The sequence below is a fragment of the Onychomys torridus genome, chromosome 2 (genome assembly GCF_903995425.1).
Source record: "Onychomys torridus chromosome 2, mOncTor1.1, whole genome shotgun sequence".
NCBI classification, from domain to species: Eukaryota; Metazoa; Chordata; class Mammalia; order Rodentia; family Cricetidae; genus Onychomys; species Onychomys torridus.
The window spans coordinates 84,022,254-84,043,733 of record NC_050444.1 but is presented as its reverse complement, the minus strand read 5'-3'; the positions used below and the strand labels follow the sequence as shown (position 1 = coordinate 84,043,733).

Here is a 21,480-nt window from a genome sequence, read left to right as displayed (position 1 = left end):
CGTGCCTTCTACCTTAACACACATGCAGTTTCCAAGCTTCCCTTCCTTCCTGCAGCTTAGCCTTGCTGGCTACCTCAAACGCTTGGTGCTGCTCTCAGCTCCCTAGCATCCAGGTTTACCCATGTCATTGCTTAGGCAAAGGAATAGTTAACTGCCAAATGTACAGTCTGTAGAGCCTCAGAGGATGTCTTAAACAATGGGCAGCTTGATCCCATTAAGTGTTTACAGCAGCCCTGAGATCCAAGCCTCAAGTATAGAAATTGCAACTTGGTTGCAAGAGAAACAGTAAGTAGCTACGGATGCTCCAGGCTTGCTGCACAGCCTGCCTGATTTCCATACCCTGTCAGGGCTATGCTCTCAGAGCTGGGATTCGGGAGGCTGGCTTCATGGCAAAGCCACCCAGCCTGTTCAAACAACAAGCTTCAGATCTCCTTGCGCACCATGGCCGGTTCCTTTGCTCGGCTCCGTAATCTCTTTGCTCTGCCCCACAGGGAAAACAACTTCATCAAGGACTTTCCCCAGCTGGCTGACGGGCTGTTGGTGATCCCGCTGCCTGTGGAAGAGCAATGTCGGGGAGTCCTCTCTGAGCCCCTCCCAGACCTTCAGCTGCTCACTGGTAAGACACGCCTTTCAGGCCTCTGCGCACTCACTGACCACAGGGGTACCTGCTGTGTGAACTACAAGATCGTATCAAGATGCTCCAGTCCAGCCAGACTCCCAGGCCTCTGCCTTGTCTTGGGCTCCTGTTAGGAACCATGCAGAAGGAGGGGCTTAATGAGACCCCAGCTTCTTGGCTAGGACCTACGTCATGAGAGGCACCTCCCCGAGAACAAGACACAATTTTTCAGCCTTTCCCAGTGAGGCTTTGCCTGTATCCAAGTATCAAACCGCTTTCCATTGAAGTGACATTGTTTCTGATATTTCAATACTTCCAGCGTTTTCTTTTCTTTGTTCATTTAAAAGTCATTCTAGAGTTAAATCAGTGGACTCTTGAATCAAGACTTTCTCCACATAGATGCATTAGAGTCACATGGCTTATTATTTGCACGTGGTCACTGAGCCATTTGCTGGGTGAATTTAATTTATCCAAATTTGAGATTAAGGCATCTAGGTTCCAATAAGCCCAACGACATCCAAGGCATTCACTAAGACTAGACCCTAGTAAATAGTGCTACATTTTTTTTATCCTTTCAATCCCACCCTGTTATTCTCACCATCCCAAACCTTCAGGCTCTCCTGAAGTGCCAGAATTTTCTGTCTAGTTCCAGGATGTGTTTCTTCTCTTCTTTATCTTCTCCCAACTTTTCTGCTACCCTTTTTGGAGGGTGGGGTTGATTTTTTTCTAAGACAAGTGGACGTGGACTCTATTTTGGTGATATAATAGTGGAGTGATGTCCACTACCCAGTTTGGCCACCCTCAAGTGCAATTGAATCCTTTCATTTAGAAAAGGATTGTCCCACAGGAATTAACCTGCAATGTGACAGACCCACATCACTTGCAAGCTCTGAATGTCCAGGAGCAAATAAATCTAACTACCATGAGCCTTTCCTGTAAAATGGCATAGACAGAGGAGACCCCACACGGGTGAAAGTTGTCCTTTGGAGGCAAGGCCTTTTCTGTTTTTCAGCCCACATGATCTTGCATGAGTGTTACTATTTTGCTTTCAGATTATTAAGGTGCTTTATACTCCTCCAAATTCACATGGCTAGTGTGTAAATTATCATCAAAGATTAAACCTAATTAGTCTGGACTCCAAAGTGGATGTCTTATCCATTATCTATACCACCTCCCAGACTTGTCCCACTTCAAAGAAGATGCAGATCAAATGGACCCATAGATGAAATAGCTCTGTAAAGTGTTTTAAAGACTCCTATGCCTTCCTTAATTTCCCCTTCCTACAATCATAGAAATTCTAAGTGACATGGAGTATTCTAGTTGAATTCTCTCTGCGGATTGGGCATGAGGTCAAAGAGAGACATGCCTCTTTGGAAAACCCCAGTAAGGGAAGCTCACCATCCACAAGAGCGCACATTTCTTTTTTTTTAAATATATTTATTTATTTATTTATTTTCATTTTACATACCTACCCATTTCCCCCTCACTCCCCTTCTCCCGCCTCCTCACCTCCCTCCCACTCTATCCCCATCCGCTCCTCAGAGTGGGTAAGGCCTCCCATGGTAGTCATCAAAGTCTGGCATACCAAGTTGAAGGAGAGCCTAGCCCCTCCCCATTGTATCAAGGCTGAGCAAGGTATCCCACCACAGGGAATGGGCTCAAAAAAAGCCAGTTCATGCACCTGGGATAAGTCCTGGTCCTGCTGCCAGGGACCCCACAAACAGATCAAGCCACACAACTGTCACCCACATTCAGTGGGTTTAGCTCAGTCCCATGCAGGTTCCCAGGCTGTCAGTCCAGAGTCAGTGAGCTCCAACTAGTACCAGTCAGCTGTCTCTGTGGGTTTCCCCATCATGATCTTAGAGCTCAAACTTCTTTACATTGTCTGCTAGGAGCATTCTTTAAAGACCCCAACACATTGTTGATTGTGTTTCTTTGGACAGCTTCCATCTTTGCAACATGGACATAACAGTTACTTTTTTAAAAATATGGTAAGGAATGAAGGTCATGTGTATAAGAAGTTTGGTTTACTATGGTTCTCCAGTAATTTTGCAGATTGTTTTAACTATATGTCTTAGCTCGGGAACATTTGAAAGTTTCCTAATAAAGGAATTGCTACAATCAAGAGATTTTTTTTTTAATTATCAGAGGCTAGAGTAGTGGTATAATAGTTAAAGGCACTGGCTGCTCTTGCAGATGACCTGGGTTTCCTTTCCAGCATCTACATGGTAGTTCACAACTATCTGTAGCTCTAGTTTCAGGGGATCCAACATCCTCTTCCAGCATTCATAGACACTGCACACACATGGTGCACAAACACACATGCAGACAAAATACCCCCATGCATAAAATAAAAATAAATCTTTAACAACAGAATTTCTGAGACAAATTATTCTTCTCTCCCAGAGCTTCATTCTATCTCCTTTCCTTTGAAAAGGAACTGTACAAAGAGTATGGTGGTAGAGTGAGAATCAGGGGTAGTTTCAAGATTAAGAATGAAGAGAAATCATTCCAGTTAGGAAATTGTAAAGATCCAAGTGAATCCCAGGATCCATTCTGGACTCTGTAGAACTGCAAATAATAGAGCATGGCCTTTATGTCAAGAACCTGACAGACTACAGAAGCTTATATTCCAGGTGTGAATCCCAGCTAAGCCAGTGGCCACAGTAAATGACGGATGGGATAGTGGCCACTTAGGAGGGAGGCCCAGGGATAGAATGAGGGGCAGGAGAGATGGTTTTATAAATTTCTTGATAGGCAGAATGTACCTCCTCCCTTTGAATACCACACCATGGAAGGAAAGGGTCCTTTAATAGCCCACACCAGAATGTTCAGCTTTCCTCTGTCAGAGGTGGGGCTCAGTTGTTGATTACCCCTTCCCCACAAACAATAGCTTTGAACATGGCTAGGCAGTAGTAGATGGGACAGGGAACAGAGTCTACCTGGAATTTGGTGTCTAGGACTCCTTGAATAGATTAATTTCTCAGCCCTGGGTCAGGAGCATGGTTTTCTCTTTCCTTTTTCCATCCCCTCTCTCTTTCTTCCCCAGCATCACACAGAGAGCATAGGCAAGACAGAGCAGATAAACAGAGACGACATATTTATAACTAAACATTCTCACTCCAATGGACATATCTTAGGGGATCATGAATATTTTACTTGAAAATGAAAGCCTCTAAAATTATATTATTCCTGAAAAGGCTAAAGAGGGAGAAAAAAAAAAAAACAGTTGACAGTAATGGACAACTTTAATACTACAGAAATGTCCAGAAAGAAATCATTTGTTCCAATGAGATTCTCATTTTAATATCCGTATCAAATATCTCTTTAAGTGCCTCCTCACCAGGGGACAAGAGAAAGGGATAGGAAATGTGCCTGCTATTTACAGAGGTGCAAGAAAGCACAGCTACATAACAAAATAATAACTGCTAACGTGACCAGCATTTCTTTTTAATGCATTTGTTCATGCTTATAAAGAGGAGAGAATGCAAGGCTTTGGGTGGAAATTTTAGAAAATGGAGATAGATACAAATCAGGGAGTAGCATTTTTTTCCATGTATCTGCTATCCAGTGTTAACTGCTTGCCAACATTTTTGTTGTGTTTCTTCTTTGTTTATATTTTATCTCGACATTACCTGTGATTTCTGAAATGCATTCTTTGGAACATGCATTCGTAATGATCCCTCTATATCTAAAAGAAGCTCCATGAGCAGCAGCACCTTCCCAGAGACTTATAGTGTATTTTAATTATTGTAATGTGCTCAAAATTAAAAAGTTCAGTTTGTTTAGCCAGCATTTCTCATTTATTTGAATTAAGAAAATATATGTAGGTATACAGGTTTGCCACATAGTGATTATAAATATCCATGTTAACAACCAATGGTCTACACCAGGGTCAGCAAACATAAAGGGATGGCTAATACATACATAAGGATTTTTCAAGTGGCCTCTGCTATTTAGTGCAAAATCAGCTGCAAAGACTACAAAATAAATGGGCTGAGAAAAATATACCCCTGACCCTGGTCCTACAGGCATAGAGTTTCTAGTCTCTGAAAGAGCTTTCACTTCTGTTACCATATTCAAGTCTCACATTATGCCTGTAGTGTCAGATGGGAAATCTGAGACAATGAGATGTCTAAAGTCTATGACACGTTACAAATGGACTTAGGTAGGTGGGGTATAAATTTGACCTTTTACATATGAGGTAGAGGGACATTGAAAGCCCAAAGAAAACATGGAGCTATGTCTAAAGAGCCTGGTGGTGGAGAACAGATAAGTGGTTGGGTCTAACAAAGCACAGTCAGGACCAAGACCAAGCTTCTTCTCACTTTGAAGAGGTGAGCAGAACCTAGAACTGTAGAGTGTGCATTGTGGTTAGTATTATGAACTCCAAGCTCACATGCTATCTTATTTTTTCCTCCAGGAGACATCAGGTACGATGAGGCCATGGGTTACCCCATGGTGCAGCAGTGGCGTGTCCGGAGCAACCTCTACCGTGTGAAGCTGAGCACCATCACTCTCTCAGCAGGTGAGGACTACTTACTGTCCAGCTAACAACCAAAGGATGTATGGTCACTTCGCACATGGTCTCAAGAGCTTAGGATATCCCAAGCCCTGGCTGGTACTGATGATGCTGAAAGAATGGAAGAGCATTTAGGTAGGCCAGCACAGCAGGCAGTGGCATGAACACCCTACAATAGGGACCACACAACAATGGGACAATGGGACACAGAAGGAGCTTCCTAGAAGAAAAAATTGCTGAGTAGGGTGAAGAAGTATAACAGGAAGAAAGGAAACTATTGGTGAAATTATTAAGGCTACTCTATGTAGTTTAAAAGGGAGGTTTAATTTGTGGGGTAACTTACAAGTGAAGGGATAGGTAACAGGGTCTGGGAAAGGTGTGGCACAGTCAGACGGTATTCTCTGGAGAACTCTGCTCCGTCTACCTCCAGTGTCCAGGATCCAGGAACCAAGAGAGCCTGCGCATCGGGATCTCGGGTCTTCAGCATCCTCTCTAAGCCTGGTGACCATTACGGAAGCCTCAATGGGGGTTGGAACTTCCAGGTCAAAGCTGGAATGGCTCCCCACTACAGGAAACAGTAACCTAAGCAATGTTCTGGAAGCATTTCTGGCTTGTGGTTGTACCTTCTCTCCTCAGTTCTCTCTTACTTCTTTCATTGTCCATCTCTACACAGCAATAGCAAGTGGACCCACTCTTCACCACCATACACACATGCATTATCCATTCTTTATCCGTGTGAGCCCTGAGCTCCAGCTGGAAGGGTGTTTAGTAGTTTTTGAGATGGAACATGTTTGTTCATAACTTTGCATTCTCTGTAACCTTTTGTCTAGCCCTCCCTGCCTGGGGTATGGACACTAACCTCTTTGGTGCCTCCTGCATGCTCCATTCTTCAATAAATCATGCAAGGAATTCCAGGTGTAGTACCTCCAGCAAAGTACTAACAAGCACTTGATTCATGTCTGAATCGCGTCTATCTACCCCTCTGACTGGAGAACTGGGGCTAGGTAGTGGAATCTGTTTATTCCAATATCTCCAGAAACTAACAGAGAATCAGCACATTGTTGGTGTCCATGTTTGATGGGAGAATAAGATAAATAAATGAAAACTGGAGAAGAAGAGACCTAGTCTGAGGTTTTGTACTCTGGTTCTGACAACACCGTCACCGGCTTTTTGTCAGTGTGTCCCCTAATTATCTCTTGAGTTCTCGATTTCATTCCTTTTTATTTCAGTACCACTTTGTTCGTCAGCAAAATGGAGCTCTTTCAATCTGGGGCTGGGAGGACTTTACCCTCTGAGCAGTACAAACAGTGATTGTTGCTGACATCTGTCAAGCATGTTATAATGTTTCAGGTCTTGTGGCTTGCAGCAGGCCTACCAGGAAAGTAGTAATTTAGCTTATCTGTCATCATACAAAGGAACTGAAGGTCAAAGAGGTCAAGTAACCAACCCAAGGCCACACGGCTAGCAAGCACCGGAAGAGAAAACAGAACAGGGATTTTGATTGCATTTTTGTCTACCTGGCTGAAGAGCCACAGGGCATCTCCAAGGCATTGGCATTTTACTTAACAGAAACCATCTCATTATTAACCCGGCTGCATTAATTACCCAGTTGCATGAGTTAACAGGTTGATGGAGAGAGAGTGTTCTAATCAAGCGCCCTTTCTTTGAGCCCTATCTCTGTTTCCCTGCCACCCCCTCACCCTGCACTTGTGAATATAACTGTGATGTTCCTGTTAGAGCTACAAAGGTGTACCTGCTTTAATTAATCAGTAATGATGTTCCTGGAAGCTCCTTGTAAATCAAATGTGGGCACATTGAAGCTCATTTTCAATGTTGGAGAGGGGCTTGCCCTTTGATGTGCCATTGCCTGTTCTTATAATAACCATGGCTGGTTGTTTGCTGTGTTCCAGGAGCTGGTGGTATGCCTGGCCAGGGTGGTATCAGAAAGATGCATTTGTGGATTTAGAAACAGATAAAGAGGGCTTCTATCTGTAAAAGTGACAATTCTTCAGAGTGTGGGGAGAGAGAGTATGTGTTCTGCACAGGAATAGGTGAGAAAGGCTTCTAAGAAAGGGGTGACTTTATGAGATCTTGACGCATAGGTGCGTCTTGGGAGGGAGTAATTTCATGTTTAGAGACAGTGCTGAATACATAAAGGAAGGATGAGAGAAATCCCAGGTTCCAGTAACTGCAAATAAGGATATAGGAGATAACTCAGGCATTCCTATAGGCCCAGATATGGTCATGGAACTCTATCCAGTGGCAGGCAGGATCACAAGAGGGCCTTTAAGGATTTGGGACATAGGAAATTTCAGAGGAAGAGTAAATTATATTCAGGAGAATGAACAGTGACAACAGCCTGGGACATTTGTCTGGACTTCATTTTTAGTGTCAACTCAAATCTGTCTGCAGTATGTTTCAGACTCCCCCAGTTGATGATATATGGGGAGAGAGTTGACAACTGCATGTATTCTGGAGGATTCAGCCTTTAAGGTAGATGGGAAACTCAGAGCACACTTCCCTACATTTGCTGTTCTCTAAACACCCTAAGTTTGAAAATCAGAGCAGTGTGTTTGGGGGTGGCATTACTCTGTGTATATAGGGGTTTCCCATACTAAAGCTGAGTTGGTGGCTGTGGAGAGAATTGGGTTAGAGGCTGAATGGTGAGGGAACTAGTCTCCCACTGTTGGAAGGCCCTAGAAGAACAGGAAAGGCATTGCGCTAGGTATGGCAGACTTGGCAGAGTACTGGGACTATACAGCAGGCAGCAAGAAAACTAACTCCACTGTCTCAGAAAATGAGGGCAAAGGTGGAAAGAAGTCGATGTAGCAAGAACATAAAGCAGGTATGCAATCTGCACTGAGCTGGGACAAATGTAATGCTGGGACTCCAGCCATCTTACTTGAAGTTAAAAACAAAGGCGTGTTTGAGTCCAGCTCTTTTAGATAGAGAGCCAAGATATGTTATTTACAGTCTTTCAGCTTTGCTTCTCATCAGGTTAATGGGGGTGTGGTGGCAACATTGCAGTGTTTGAACTAAGAGAGTAAAAACATCTAGTGGTCTACCTGTACGCATCAGCTGTTCAGTAAGTAAACAGCAGCTCTAACTTTCTGATGGTGACCTTAAAGTCATCATCATGTAGGTTGGCAAGTCTTCCTCATCTACAGAGTTCTACTATGTCACAGTATCCAGCACCAAGAGAGTAAGCCTTTGCTGTAAACATGTAAGGCTAGAGCTGCCAGCTTGCTACCACGGTGATGAAGATGAAGGCCATGAATTCTGGCTGGGAGAATCCCTTACTGGGATATAATTTTTCAGCCACCAACTTCTGAAGTCTAACCACTCACACATGCTCCCTCCAGGCTTCACCAATGTCCTAAAGATCCTGACCAAAGAGAGCAGTCGGGATGAGCTGCTGTCCTTCATTCAGCACTATGGCTCCCACTACATCGCAGAGGCCCTGTATGGTTCCGAGCTCACCTGCATCATCCACTTCCCCAGTAAGAAGGTCCAGCAGCAGCTATGGCTCCAGTATCAGAAAGGTAAGCCTGGGGTGGGGTTGTTGGAGGTGGTGGCCAGGTGTGGCACAGAGGGAAGGCAACTGAGAAAACAATGGAGACCTAAATCTTGTTTCTCCTATGTGAAAGTTGCGTAGGCGTTGGCAATCCCCGGGCCTTCTCTGAGCTCACTTTGCCATGGTCAGGGTGAGGAAACATGCTGTCTTAAGATTCTTTCATTCAGGTGTTTTAACTCTTTTCTTATGCTATAGGCTTCTTTTTTTAAAACTATGCTTTCCCCTTGAAACAGTTGCCAGAAATAAAGGCAGAGGATAGGCACGGTGTCTCCATGATGCCTTCTCTTTAGGCTTCTTGGCAAAAGGCAGGAAGAACTCTCACTTGCTCCTCAAGTCCAGGGGACAGTTTCAAGTGTTAACCTACAGAGGGGCTGTTATCTTCACGGAAGGTCACCACAACTTAAAACCCTCTTCTTAGCTGTCAACAGACTTCTAATTCCTTCAGTCTAAGGTGGTCTAGTGCAGAAGACTAGTCTCTGCCATTGGTCTTGGAAAAGTCATTCCTGTGTGTGCTCAGTGTTCCCTTCCTGTGAAATAATGTACTGCGATAATTATTCCTATCTATCTACCACATGGAAAGGGAGAGGTGACTTACACACGAGCATTTTACAAAGTTGGAAATACCACATGTAAGTAAAGATGTCTTCTCTTTTTCATGTGTATGTGTGTGTGTGGTACACGTGTGTTCACACAAGTGTTGATGTGTGCATCTGTGTGTGTAAATGTGTATGCAGGTGGGAAGGCTGGAGGCTGACATCAGGCCTTTTCCTTGATCACTCCCCACCTTACCCATGGAAGCAGCATCTCCCATTGGAACCCATTCACTTATCCAGCTAATCTAGCTAGGCGACTTCCTTGGGCAGCTGCTGTTTTCTACCCTCTAGCTGCTGGATACGAGCAGTCTGCTCTGCTGACCATATGGGTGCTAGGGATCCAAACCCTGGTCTTCATGCTTTCTCGTTGTACAGCAAGCCCTTTAACCACTAAGATATCTCCCAAGTAGCTTGCATTATATATTAATGTGTCACTGTATTTGAGAAATGGAGTATCACACTTGAGAAACCCAGTCTCAGACACGTGGAGGCAAGTGCCCACAGAGACACAGCTGAGGAATAAATAGCAGGGCCTGCGTTGGAATTCATAGTTGGAACTGGTGGGCTACAAAAACTGTTTTCTTTTAGCTTTCTTTTTTCCCTTCCTCCCTTCTTTCCTTCCTCACTCCCCCTCATCTATCTATCTATTGGTTTATCTATTTATTTATTCATTCATTCATTCATGCATTCATTTTCCAGATATATCAAAGTGTTTTCTGTTATAGTTAATATCATTAATTGCTAGGAAGGGTGAGGATCGATACAAACCTGCTTGCACCTTCTCCACAGGACTCAGCCACCCCAGCTCCAGGAGCCCTATAAGTCATAACTGCAAACCCCAGAATACTGTGGCCCTTGGAAGCCTCACTGAACTCAGCTCTCCTGCTTGCCTTGGGAAAATTAAAACTCAGTGGGAGAAGGAAGTCTGGGCTAAGTCACACAGCTCCACAGGGCCAAGGCAAAGCGAAGCTGCAACATACCATCTCTCAGCGCTTGTCAGCTGCTGACTATGCCTGGTGAGATGGCACCCCTAATGCACCTTGGCGGTATCTGTAGCCTTTGGTTCCGCCTCTGGGCTTTTTGCTTCCCCAGCTGTGTTTGCACCCCTGCCTGCTTCCTGTGTGCAACTGAGGGGGGTATGGGTGGTTTATAGGCTCAGAGGACATAATTGAGTTGTCAGGGAATAGCTCGGTTTTATGGCTGTGACAATGACAGTCTTTAAGGAAGTGCATTAAATCAATAGAAGTCTCATTGTGCCACCCTATAAATAATGTGACACATCATTAAGCAGGGCAATAAGCTTCAGGACTTTGAAGTAATACAATTAGGTTATGTTTATAAAAACTCTCTCTCTCGCTGTGGCCACTGAACTAATTTGCTTCATGCCATGTTCAGGGTCTGGGACACTACTGTGATGTTAAATGTCATCTCATCTCCATCCTTCGTTGCTTTCAGGGCCTAGTCTTCCTTGCTGAAGAATATCGCATTCTTTGTGATAGACATGGCATCTGGTACAAGAAAGACAGGAGAAGGAAGAGGGTAGAAAAAAGCTGGCATGGCAAGTGGAGCCCCCCCTCCCCCACTTCAGGGACTGAATGACTTTGGTATTGTAGCTTTCCATCTCTGGGCTTCCATTCTGCAGAGACTCTTATCCCTTTCATGGTCTGTATTTGTTCCGAGAAGAACATACGGACACTTGGAAACCAAGATAAATGTTTTCTGTGTTTCTTTCTCTATCTCTACCTGCTACGGCATATCAGAAGTCTTGATTTATCTTATTTTTGATAATGGGGCATAATACAAGGGACTGGGAGGATAAAAAAAAAAGAAAGAAAAAAACACTGGGAGCCCTTCATATTCAGAGACAATTGATAGAATCTCTCTTCTAGGCCATCAGTCATGTAACATGAACATCTTCTAAACGCCGAGGCCCAGGCCAGTTAAGTCTGGGGTTTGTGGCAGACAACTGGGGACAAAGCTTGTGGGAAGAGAAGCTGGGGCAGCAGTGAATCGTGGCAAGTTTGGACTCCTTCCTCTTCTTATTTACCCATTGCCTAGTAGCTTCCAGTTCTCCGATTCCTCATGCTGAATGAGAGATGGTAATTCCCTTTCACAACTATTAGGTGAGTGAGAAGAAATAATGTAGGGAAAAGTTCCAAAAGACGGTGGGTACGTGAAAAACAGTAGCATGAAATAAAATGACTATGTTAAACCTCAGCTAAAGGTTCTAGACATTCCCTGTAGTCAGTATCTCCAGACATGAGAAATGAATGCCCCAGCCCTTTCCAGGCCTATAGATTTATTTGTGAGTTCCGCCCATTTGAAGAGTGGCCACAGGGAGATAGAGTTCAGCTTAGTTAGCACTGTCTCCTGTAGAAACAAAAAGGGGCCTGAGAATTTTCTTTTCTGTAATAGGGGAAAAGTAAAAACCAGAATCATATCCCCCGGGCATGCCAATGATGAGTGCAAAGATCCAGCCAGATAGATAGTTATATTTTACCAGATGAGGAATTTGGCTTCTGCCAGTCTGAAGGAGCCTGGAGGACCAGGCAGGTCAGTAGAGTGGGATTTGAACCAACCCTAATCCAGGAAAAGGTGGGCCCTAAAGGCAAGTGAGTGTCTGAAGTCATCTCTGGATGCTAGGAATCCTAAGCAAGGTTAGCGTGTTCATTCAGCCTGTCAGGTTCCTATAACCAACCCCTGTGCCCACATGCCTTTCTCCAAGCCCATGTGACAGTCTGAGTGTCCTGTCCCAGAATTATACTTGCAAAACGTGTTGTGGTATCCCTCCCCTCCCCTGAATGGGGCTTTATTTCATCACCTGCCTTGATATCAGCATTCTCCACTTATCTGTGACCTTGATATAGAATCTTCAGTTATGATTGCATGTTTATAAATTCATTCATGAATAACATCTTTCATTTGGGAATAAAACAAAGTTTCATAGTCAGCTGGGCCCTCATTAAAATCACAGGCATACATTTGGGCACATGTGTGATCATAGGCAAATTGATTCACTCTCTGAGACAGTTTCCATATTTGCAAGCAGGGTGATTGTGAAGTCTGTATAAGGAAATAAATCAGGGGATAGTGTCTAGTACTGAGCTGGAGCATTGTTATCCTCCTCCAGCTGTCCCCTCTACCCATTTAAATCACAGTGTTCCCAGGTGTGTATTCAGAGGTGTAAACTGGGGTGTGGAGGAGCTGTAACTGAGACTTTACTAACATTGCTTGGCAGTTGATACAGGATCAGGAATGGTTCAGATTGGTCTGGGCTAGGGAGTGACCCAGTGAGTTCAGCTACAGTAGTAGAACCAGAGGAGACTGTAGAGGTAGACCAGAGAGGAATCAACTAGGGTCTTTGACACTTCCTACTATATACTAGACTGTCGTGGACACAGAAATTACTAGTCTCATAGGTTATGGCTGTTTTTTATTTTGTGGAGAAAGTTATGTAATAGTGGATGGATGTAAATATGTGCAATAATTGTTCAACCTCTGTGAAGGAACAAAGAGAAAGAAAAGGAGGAAGAAAAAAACAAGGAGAGACAAGGGTAAACCCAAGTCCAAAGAAGTAGAGAAAGTCTGGAATCATGAGCAGACCTCTTCTGAGCATAAGGCCTCCCAGGCCTTTGTCCCCTCTGGAAGGACAATCTCTTCACATTTTTTGAATTTTTAAATTCTCTTGCATTTGTGGTTTAGAGAGATGTCTCCACAGATAAACACCTCTTTTAAAGGTGTTTTATCTCTACTATAATTTTCTAGGCCAATTCCAGGGAATGCACTTCCATCTGAATTACCATGCACTTCTGAATGTCAACTGGAATATTCCTGGGCTACTATTTGGAAAAGTCTTTGGCTGTTTGAAAGTCAGACCCAACTATCAGGCTGTGAGGAAGAGAATACCACGATGTAGTCAAATGTCACTTCCTCTTGTGCTGACAGGTGTGGCCCACGGCTGTTGTGAACTAGAGAACTCTATGGAGCTCTCTATTTCCTGAGGGAACTTGCTTCAAAGACATAGAGAGACATGAAAGGGCTTGGTCTTGGGATCTGAGACCTCCAGGGTGCCAGATGACTTCCCCAGTGATTTCATAACCTGGGGCCGTTTTTTCTTCTCATCTTGCCTGACCTTTCAGTAGCATTTGACAGTCTGCTGCCTCCAGCTTGGTGAATTTGTATGCTTGCTTCTGTGAAACCAGATCTTCCTGTGCTCTCTCCTCCCTCCTCCTCGTCTTTGTTTGCAGGCTTATCGTTGTCTGCCAAACCAGCAAAGCTGGACAGGAGCCATGTCCTTCTGGCCCCTCTCTCTGGGCTATCTCTGTCAATCTATTATACTCTTTGTTGTTGTCTCTACACTTTGGCCTCACCCTGTACCTCACTTCTTATACCTCCTGCTCCAAGTCTTCCTCGGAAGTTTGCTATCCTGCTTGTTCTCCTGCAGCATGAACTCAACTCCATACAACCCAGTGCTTTTCTAGAATTCTAGTGAATGGTGCCATTACTCATTTAGAGGCAGAGTCAGGGCCTAGGAAACCTCAGCACCTCCTTTTCTCTTACTCCTCTACCCCATTTCCAAAGCATGTCAGGTCCCATCAACTTGCATTCCCACATGGCTCCTGGATGCTCTCACTGTTTCCCATTTTCTGTTACCTTTGTACCCAAAGCCGCCACCACAGCTTGTCTGAGTTTCAGTGGCAGTCTCCTACCTGAAGCTACTCTTGCCCCACGTTAGCCCACACTACACAACAGTCCTAATGATGTACATAATATTCAGGGTTCTCCAGAGAAACAGTACTGACAGAATGAAAACACACACACACACACACACACACACACACACACACACACACACAAGGGTAGTGAAAGGTATAGCTATAGACACATTTCATGAACTAGTTCACACAGTTAGAGAGACTAAGGTGTTCCAACACCTAGCGTTAGCAGGTTGGACACCCAGGTAAACTGATGATTTACTTCTAGGCTACTGGTGTTAGTTGTAGTCTGGAGGTTGGCAGCTTAACCCTAAGGCAGAACCAATATTTGCATGCGGGTCTAAGAGCAGAAAAGACCAGCATCAAGCTGGTGGAAGCCTGGTAAGAGGCACTCTTCCAGCTCAGTTGTCAGCCTGCCTATTCTGCTGAGGCCTTCAATGGCTTAGATGAGGCCAACTCACATTAGAGAGGCCACTCTGCTCCACACAGTCCAATGGTTTAAATAGGACCCTCATTCAAATCACTCTCTCACATATCCCCAGGATGTTTGACCAGACATCTAAGCTCCAATGACTCCATCAATTTGACACACAAATGTAACCAACACAGATCAAACAGGGAGGTCTTATTATGTTGTTCATTGGATTCAAACTCCTGGAGGTCTTATCATTGTACTGAGGATAACTGCTAAACACATTCCCATGGCCTCAAGGCCCTATAGGTACCATCTGTCTCCATCCAACCTCTTCAGCACCATATGTCCCTGTGTTCTCTACCCTTCAGTCTTATTACCCTCCTTCAGATCCTAGAAAAATCTGTCATCCTTCTGAAACTTAGCCTTCTTCTCGGTTTTGACCTTTATAGTCTAAATCACTCAATTCAAAAGCTTTTTTTTTTTTTTTTTTTGCAAGAGACCTTACAAGAAGAATTGGGCTAGGTTAAGCATCTTCATTACATTCTCATTGAAGGATGGTACATATAACTAACCTCAGTATGTAACTTTACACTCATAATTTGTGTTTATCTCTGCTACCTCACCAGAAACTCTATGAAGGAAGAGACCATTCTGTTCATAAACATTTGTAGCATCATGCTTAACCACTGATTGGCATATAGATACCATTCAGCAATATTTGTTTTAGAATGAATGAATAAATAAGCCTGGGAGAGTCGCATAGATCTTAACATCTTCATCTAAGTGTTCTTTCTTTTTGTATTTTATTGGGGAAGAAAGTATACAAGCCTTCTTACAGTCACAAAGAGAATCTGCTTCAGGAAGATTGAAGGCTACTGCTGTGCAGAAGCACTTTGCAGAAGATCTCAGAACACCGATTTGGACTCAGACAAACCTGGCTCCTTCCTTGCCAAGGAACATGAGTTCAGGGCCTACCCCATTTTCCTCAACTGTAGCCTGGGCTAAAATGCTCAGCCTGGAACACGTTCATCTTTACTTGGGACCAGCACAGGACTGGGAGTTGGCCAAATATCCTTTTCCCTATGCCTTGTGTCATGGCTTCTGTGCAGATGGTTGTGGGGTCAGTCTAGCAATCAGGGATTGTTATTTCTTATACCAAGTAGGGAGAGACTGGGGGAGGTTAAATGCAAGCTGGACACCTGCTTTGCAGCATACCAGAGGAGAGAGCCAACTTATTTCTTCTCAGAACCATGCAAAAAGACGATACAGGATGTGGTTCATTAAACACAAATAGGCCCATGAGATTGCTGTTTCCACAAGATGAAATTACCAAAAAAAAAAAAAAAAGCATTTGTTCCCCGTTGTAGATTGAGTCCATCTGGAACGGAACACCCTAGTCTTTTTTCCTATGGGTGTATACTGAGAATAATAATCCTTTCCAGGCATTCAGCACAGTGTATCTCAGAAAGCACTTTAGCATACATTATTTCATCCAATGTACACTTCATAACACGTCTGTAAGGTAGGCATTGTTATCTCCATTTCCTGCTTGAGGAAACCGGGCTTTGGAGGGTGAAGTGACTTGTCAAGGGTTCACAACAGTGAGCTTGGTGGAGCACAGATCTGAAGCCAGGCTGCTTTAATCACGAAATCGGTGTCCATCCAACTATAGCACAGGCACCTCAGAGAGCTCTTTAGATGTTAGCATCTAAAGGGAACCATTTGTTGTTCTCTTGCTCTGTTTCTCTTGTGTCAGCTGAAAGAAGAGAAGAAGGCAAAGACTCAGAGTTTAGCTCCCAGCCTGGGCAGAGGTAGAAATACTCTTTACTCACCAATTCTCCTCAGTACAACTTGCTTCCAAATCTTAGTTTAGGGGCAGTGTTATAAGGTCAAGCAAAACAAAAACCAAAACAAAACCTTGAAATGTCAGAGTGAGAAGAGACGCTAGAAATAATCAAGCCTGGTCTGCATTCTCTTAGGACCATTACAACTGGGTGGTAATGGATCCTTGGAGTACTGTGTTGAAAGAGATTCTGGACTAGGACCCATCTCAATCGTGAAGAATACAGAGATCTCTTAGCAATGTCTGTCAGGGGCTGAGACGAGGAAATAATGACTTGTGTGAGAGGTGATTTCCTTTTTTGTGTATGTTAATTACCCATTCCCATGTTTTGTATGGGAAAGTTAAGGTCAATTTATTCATCACTAGTACCCACAGCCAACAAGGGAAAAACAATGAACCAGAAGTATTTTTTCTTAACTATTCTAAAAATTTAGAATAAATTCAAACTTCTGTTGCTAAAACCTCATACATATTCATTAATGACAGTCGTTTGTTGGCAGACTGTTTATAGCCTTATATAATATAGTGCATGTGTATGTGTGTGTGTGTGCGTGTGCGTGCGTGCATGCACATGTATGTGCACAAGAGCAAACAGACTATACTATACCTGAAACTCTGAGGACTTATGGGGACTCACTTAAGGGAGCAGTCTTGGTAGAAATAATAAGAAGTTTGACACAATGGTAAGGTAGTTATCATGATTATTTAAACTGGAGCTAACTCACATTGATTTTGTCATAGAATCAGGCATGGGATGCAGAGACTAAGGGGACAGTGTTGTTAGAAAGGATATCTCTCTGTCAGCGGTATTGTACCAGGAATATGAAGTTTCCTTGGACACAATTATGGGGCTTTTGTTCTCTGTTTTTCACTTTCTCAGTGAGAACAAATGGTCTGGATAGAGAACACATCTACTGAAGCTTCTTTCTTCAGGCCAAGGGCATCCTGAAAGGATCCCTGCCCACAGTTCTCAAGGAAGCCACAAACTCACTTTCCTTTTCCTCTCTGCCCCACATGATAGTTTTTCTTCATTGTCCTTACTTCCCCACCATGTAGTAGTAGTGCTTTGACTTCCTAATATACACCATGCTCTGTGCAACACCTAAGAATAAGAAGGTGGGTAGGATGCAGCTGGTTCTCTCAAGAGGCTCGCAGTAAATAGGGAAAGGTAACATACAGACTGTCCAAATGTTTCTATTTTTAATTGTATTTTTTACCTTAAAATTTGTGGAGATTATTACAACATTACAATATTCCCTCCCTTTACCCTCTAAAACCTTTCCATATGTTGGCTATGTGTATGACATCTGTCCAATTGTGCAATGTGTGACTTGGATTAAGGCATTTTTGTACTCTGAGCCTCAGTTTCCATGATCTTCAGAGTCAGCCTGGTAACACTTGTGTTGCATTATTGTTATGAGAATGATGATTAAACAAAACAATGTTTATAAAATGACTACCATTGCACCTGACATATAATAAATGCCAGGAAATGCTAGCTATTATTATTTTTGTTTACTATCGAGCTATAATGAATGCAGTGATGATCATTCATATTATTAGTTTTCCCAAGCAAAAAGCATAATGATATAGCTTTTTCTATTCCCGATTACAGTAGTAAAAGATATATTCCCTCTTTTCACTCTACTTCCTAAGACCTGGATATTTCTCCCCAGTTAATCTGAGAGCTTTGGAAGAAGAGCTCTGCATGAACCTGATGGTGGAGATAGAAGAAAGCAGTGCTGTCAGATAGCCTAGCCTGGAGTCAGAGTGGGGTGTAGGGACTAGGCTTGTATTGTTTAAGAAGAATATAAATGTAGGGGCAGAGAGGAAGAGAGAGAGACAGAGACAGAGACAGAGAGAGAGAGAGAGAGAGAGAGAGAGAGAGAGAGAGAGAGAGATTGAGCACATCCCAACAAGAAATGTAGAATTTGCTTTCTGCTTACTGTCACATTGCTGATAATAGGCAGAAACAGAACAGCAGTCTAAGATTTCAAAGTTCTTTGAGTTCAGAATCTACATGACCAATGACATTCCTATCACAACAGGGACCATGTACTAGAACTCACTGTTCAGAAGGTATGTTGAATACTTTACATCAGTTTAATTGAATTTTTATAGCTTCAAAAGTTGGTAAATTTATGAGTAGGAAACTAAGATGTGTGTTGGGGGGCACATGAATAAAATAAGTTATGAAAAGCAACAGAGATGGCAAAGGGGAATGTCTCTTCCTTTCCCTATGTTTGCCTGCTTCAATACCCTCACCATTTACATTTTGCTATCATTTAGTCATAGGGAGTGATTCTGAAACTGTTCTTTCTGAGAAGCATTTCTCTCTACAATAAATCAAAGCTGGTTCCTTTGGAGATCATGGCTGGAAAAGTCCCTATGGTCTGGTGCATAAAAATAATTAATGTTTAAAAAAGGAAAGATCCTAAATAATGTAATATGGTTATCAGTACAGAGAAAGTAACATGCTCTAGAGAACAGCTAATTTTATATAAGGAAGCCATAAATTAGGAGGAAGATCTGGACACAGAGGGTAGGTAACTCCCTTTCCTTTCGGATGAGAGGAAATTCAAGAGGCCATCTATCAAATTGTATCTCTTTGTCTTGCAACAGCTTTAATAACACAGCTTAGAGACCACACCATTGAAAATGCATTCCTGAGCATCCTTCTCTTCCCGTGTGACTTTGCATCAAGACACAAAATGGGTGGATCCAGAAGGAAGATGACTTTCACTTACTGTATAGTTGAGATGATCCTTCAAAGGGAAACAAATCAGAGAAACCCATTGCTCCCACTTTGAGCCATAGGCCATCATGTGTTGTGGTTGGACTTTGAATTCAGGGAGACAGCTGGTGACAGGGACAGGTGTCAGTTTCAACAAAGTCAGTTGATATCAATGGTGACCCAGAGTCTTTGTATAAACCTCAATAGAGGCACTAAGCTGACCCCTCTACCTTTCTATTGTTCAGAAACAACTTTACTATCAGCTGTGTTTTGGGCACTGTACTACATGTAGCAGTGAATCAAATGTTACTCTGCATCTCATGACATTCATTGTGGATGTGAAGAAGGGTAATAGGAGGGGCACACTGTAGCATGTAATTGTTAGTGGAGGAAATAAGAAGTTAGTTATACACACCTCACACAAACAGTAACAGTAACTCAGGGTCAGTAAAGCATTCCAGGATGCCCAGAGGAGATAGGCCATAAGCCAATGAAGTCAGTAAAAAGAAAGGAGGTGTTTCCAATAGTAAGAAAAGCATGCACAAAAATATGCCTCAGGTAAGCAAATAAAACAAAACAAACAACAAACAACAACCAAACAATTTAGATGAGTAGATGGAGGTGTAGAGAGGGGAGTAGTGGGGAGATAAATATAAAAGGATATAAATGAACCAAACCCCACTGGTATTTAAAGATCTTAAGAAATATGTACATTACCAGGAGCAAGGAAAGGCCATTCAAAGGTTCTGCACATTACTTATTAGCACTTTCATTTTAGAATTTCTCTCTAGTGTGAGGTGGAGGCTTGGCCTGGGGTGGGAAAAGGTATATGTGGGATGCTAGATTAGAACCCAGAAAATCTAACCTAGGAAGCTACAGTAGTGTTCCAAGAAATGAGACATTAGCTGCTGACAATTCAGTTGTTCTGAGGATAAAGAAAAGAGCAAATGGTGTGAAAAAAAAATATTCAGTTGCTAGTTTAATGTATGATGAATTAGCTTTGCAGCATTATAAAAATATGTGACTTAAGCTACATATGAAGACATTTATTTAACTCACAGTTTGAAGTTTCAAAGCCCTCAAGTCAGTCAGAAACTGTTGGGTGTTTGGAAAAGTATGAATAACAGTGGTAGTTGCTTACATGGGGCAAGAAGTTAGTTACATCATGAATCAGAAGTCAGAAGACCAGATGAGGCCAGATAAAAGCCTTCTTTATAAAATCATCCCCAGAAAATCAATATGGAGCCCCATTAAGTACTGCCTTCTGAGGGCATTCGTCCAGTAACTAAGGACATTCCACCTAACTTCACTCCCTAAAGGTTTCACTGCTTCCCAACTCTAAAAACTAAGCCAGCAATCAGAATGGACACTTGGTGTGGGGGGTACTAAACTATGTGCAAGCTTTAGCAAATGGGGGTTTTATGATTGAGTCATGGAAGGTGGAAGGTAAGAAGTAGTGAATGATTAGAGAAGGCCCCAAGCTTCTAGGCTCAGCAGCCTAAATGGCTCCATCAGTGCTCCATCAGTGGAGTGAGAAATGAGCATCAGATGCGGCAGAGCTGAAGTCATCATTGAGCACACTCAGTCTGAGGCTCCCAAGGTTATAACATTGCATTCAGACAGGCTGCCTATGCTGTTCAGTTTGGGCTCTGTTTTATTTGTGCAAAACATTATAGGATATTTAAGAATAGTCCTCATACATACTAAGTGGTTGGAATTCATTGATAGGAAAAAAAGTGTTTCCATGGTTATTGTCATCAGTGAAAAATGGTTTTGCTTTTTTTTTTTTGTGCACCTTCATTTCACTAACAATTACTGTCTCTGAATGGCCCAGGTACATCCATTCCTCATTATATGACCTTTCTTCAAATGTATCAATTAGTGCAAGTTTGTTCTCCTTGATTCAGCCTCTTAGTCCTGGATCAGGTGAAATGATATGTGTACCCTACCCATCTGTATCCCTTGAGCCATGTTATTTAACTTTATTCCTAATGTCTTTACAGAATCATTAAGTATGTCAAACAACTTTCACATCCTGAGGCTTAAGAGATTTATAGGTTTAGTATTTTTAAGTTTTAATATTGGGCACCATTCCATGTGGCTGCTCTAAAATTAAACTTACCACATTCTCATATATCAGATTATGAAGTCATTTTCAATATTCAACTCTAAAGCTTTGTTGTCACTCTGAAGCAGGGAGGAACACCCCCACACCAATAATATTGAGGCTGGTGGCAAAATATACACATTACAGGATATGAAATGATGTATTGCTTATATAATGAAACTTTTCAGAAGGATCTGGGGAGGGGGGGCTCCCAATAGCTTGAGAGGACAGAAAAGAAGAGTAGCTCAACTTTTTCGTTTATTTTTGTGCTTGTATTTTAATTACAATGTCCCTCTCTTCCCTTTTATCTCTCCAATCCCTCCTGAATATCCCTCCTTGTTCTCCTTCAAATTCATGGCCT

The 21,480-nt window shown here is 42.8% G+C and overlaps 1 protein-coding gene across 1 annotated transcript in view; it reads left to right on the top strand.

Moving 5' to 3' along the window:
* Astn2 (astrotactin 2) overlaps positions 1-21,480 on the top strand; it is a 935,232-nt gene that overhangs the window by 656,789 nt on the left and 256,963 nt on the right. Inside the window, exons 13-15 of the mRNA XM_036178556.1 lie at positions 492-616; positions 5,040-5,144; positions 8,501-8,680. Coding sequence (XP_036034449.1) covers positions 492-616; positions 5,040-5,144; positions 8,501-8,680 — 410 coding nt within the window. The remainder of the gene's footprint in view (positions 1-491; positions 617-5,039; positions 5,145-8,500; positions 8,681-21,480) is intronic.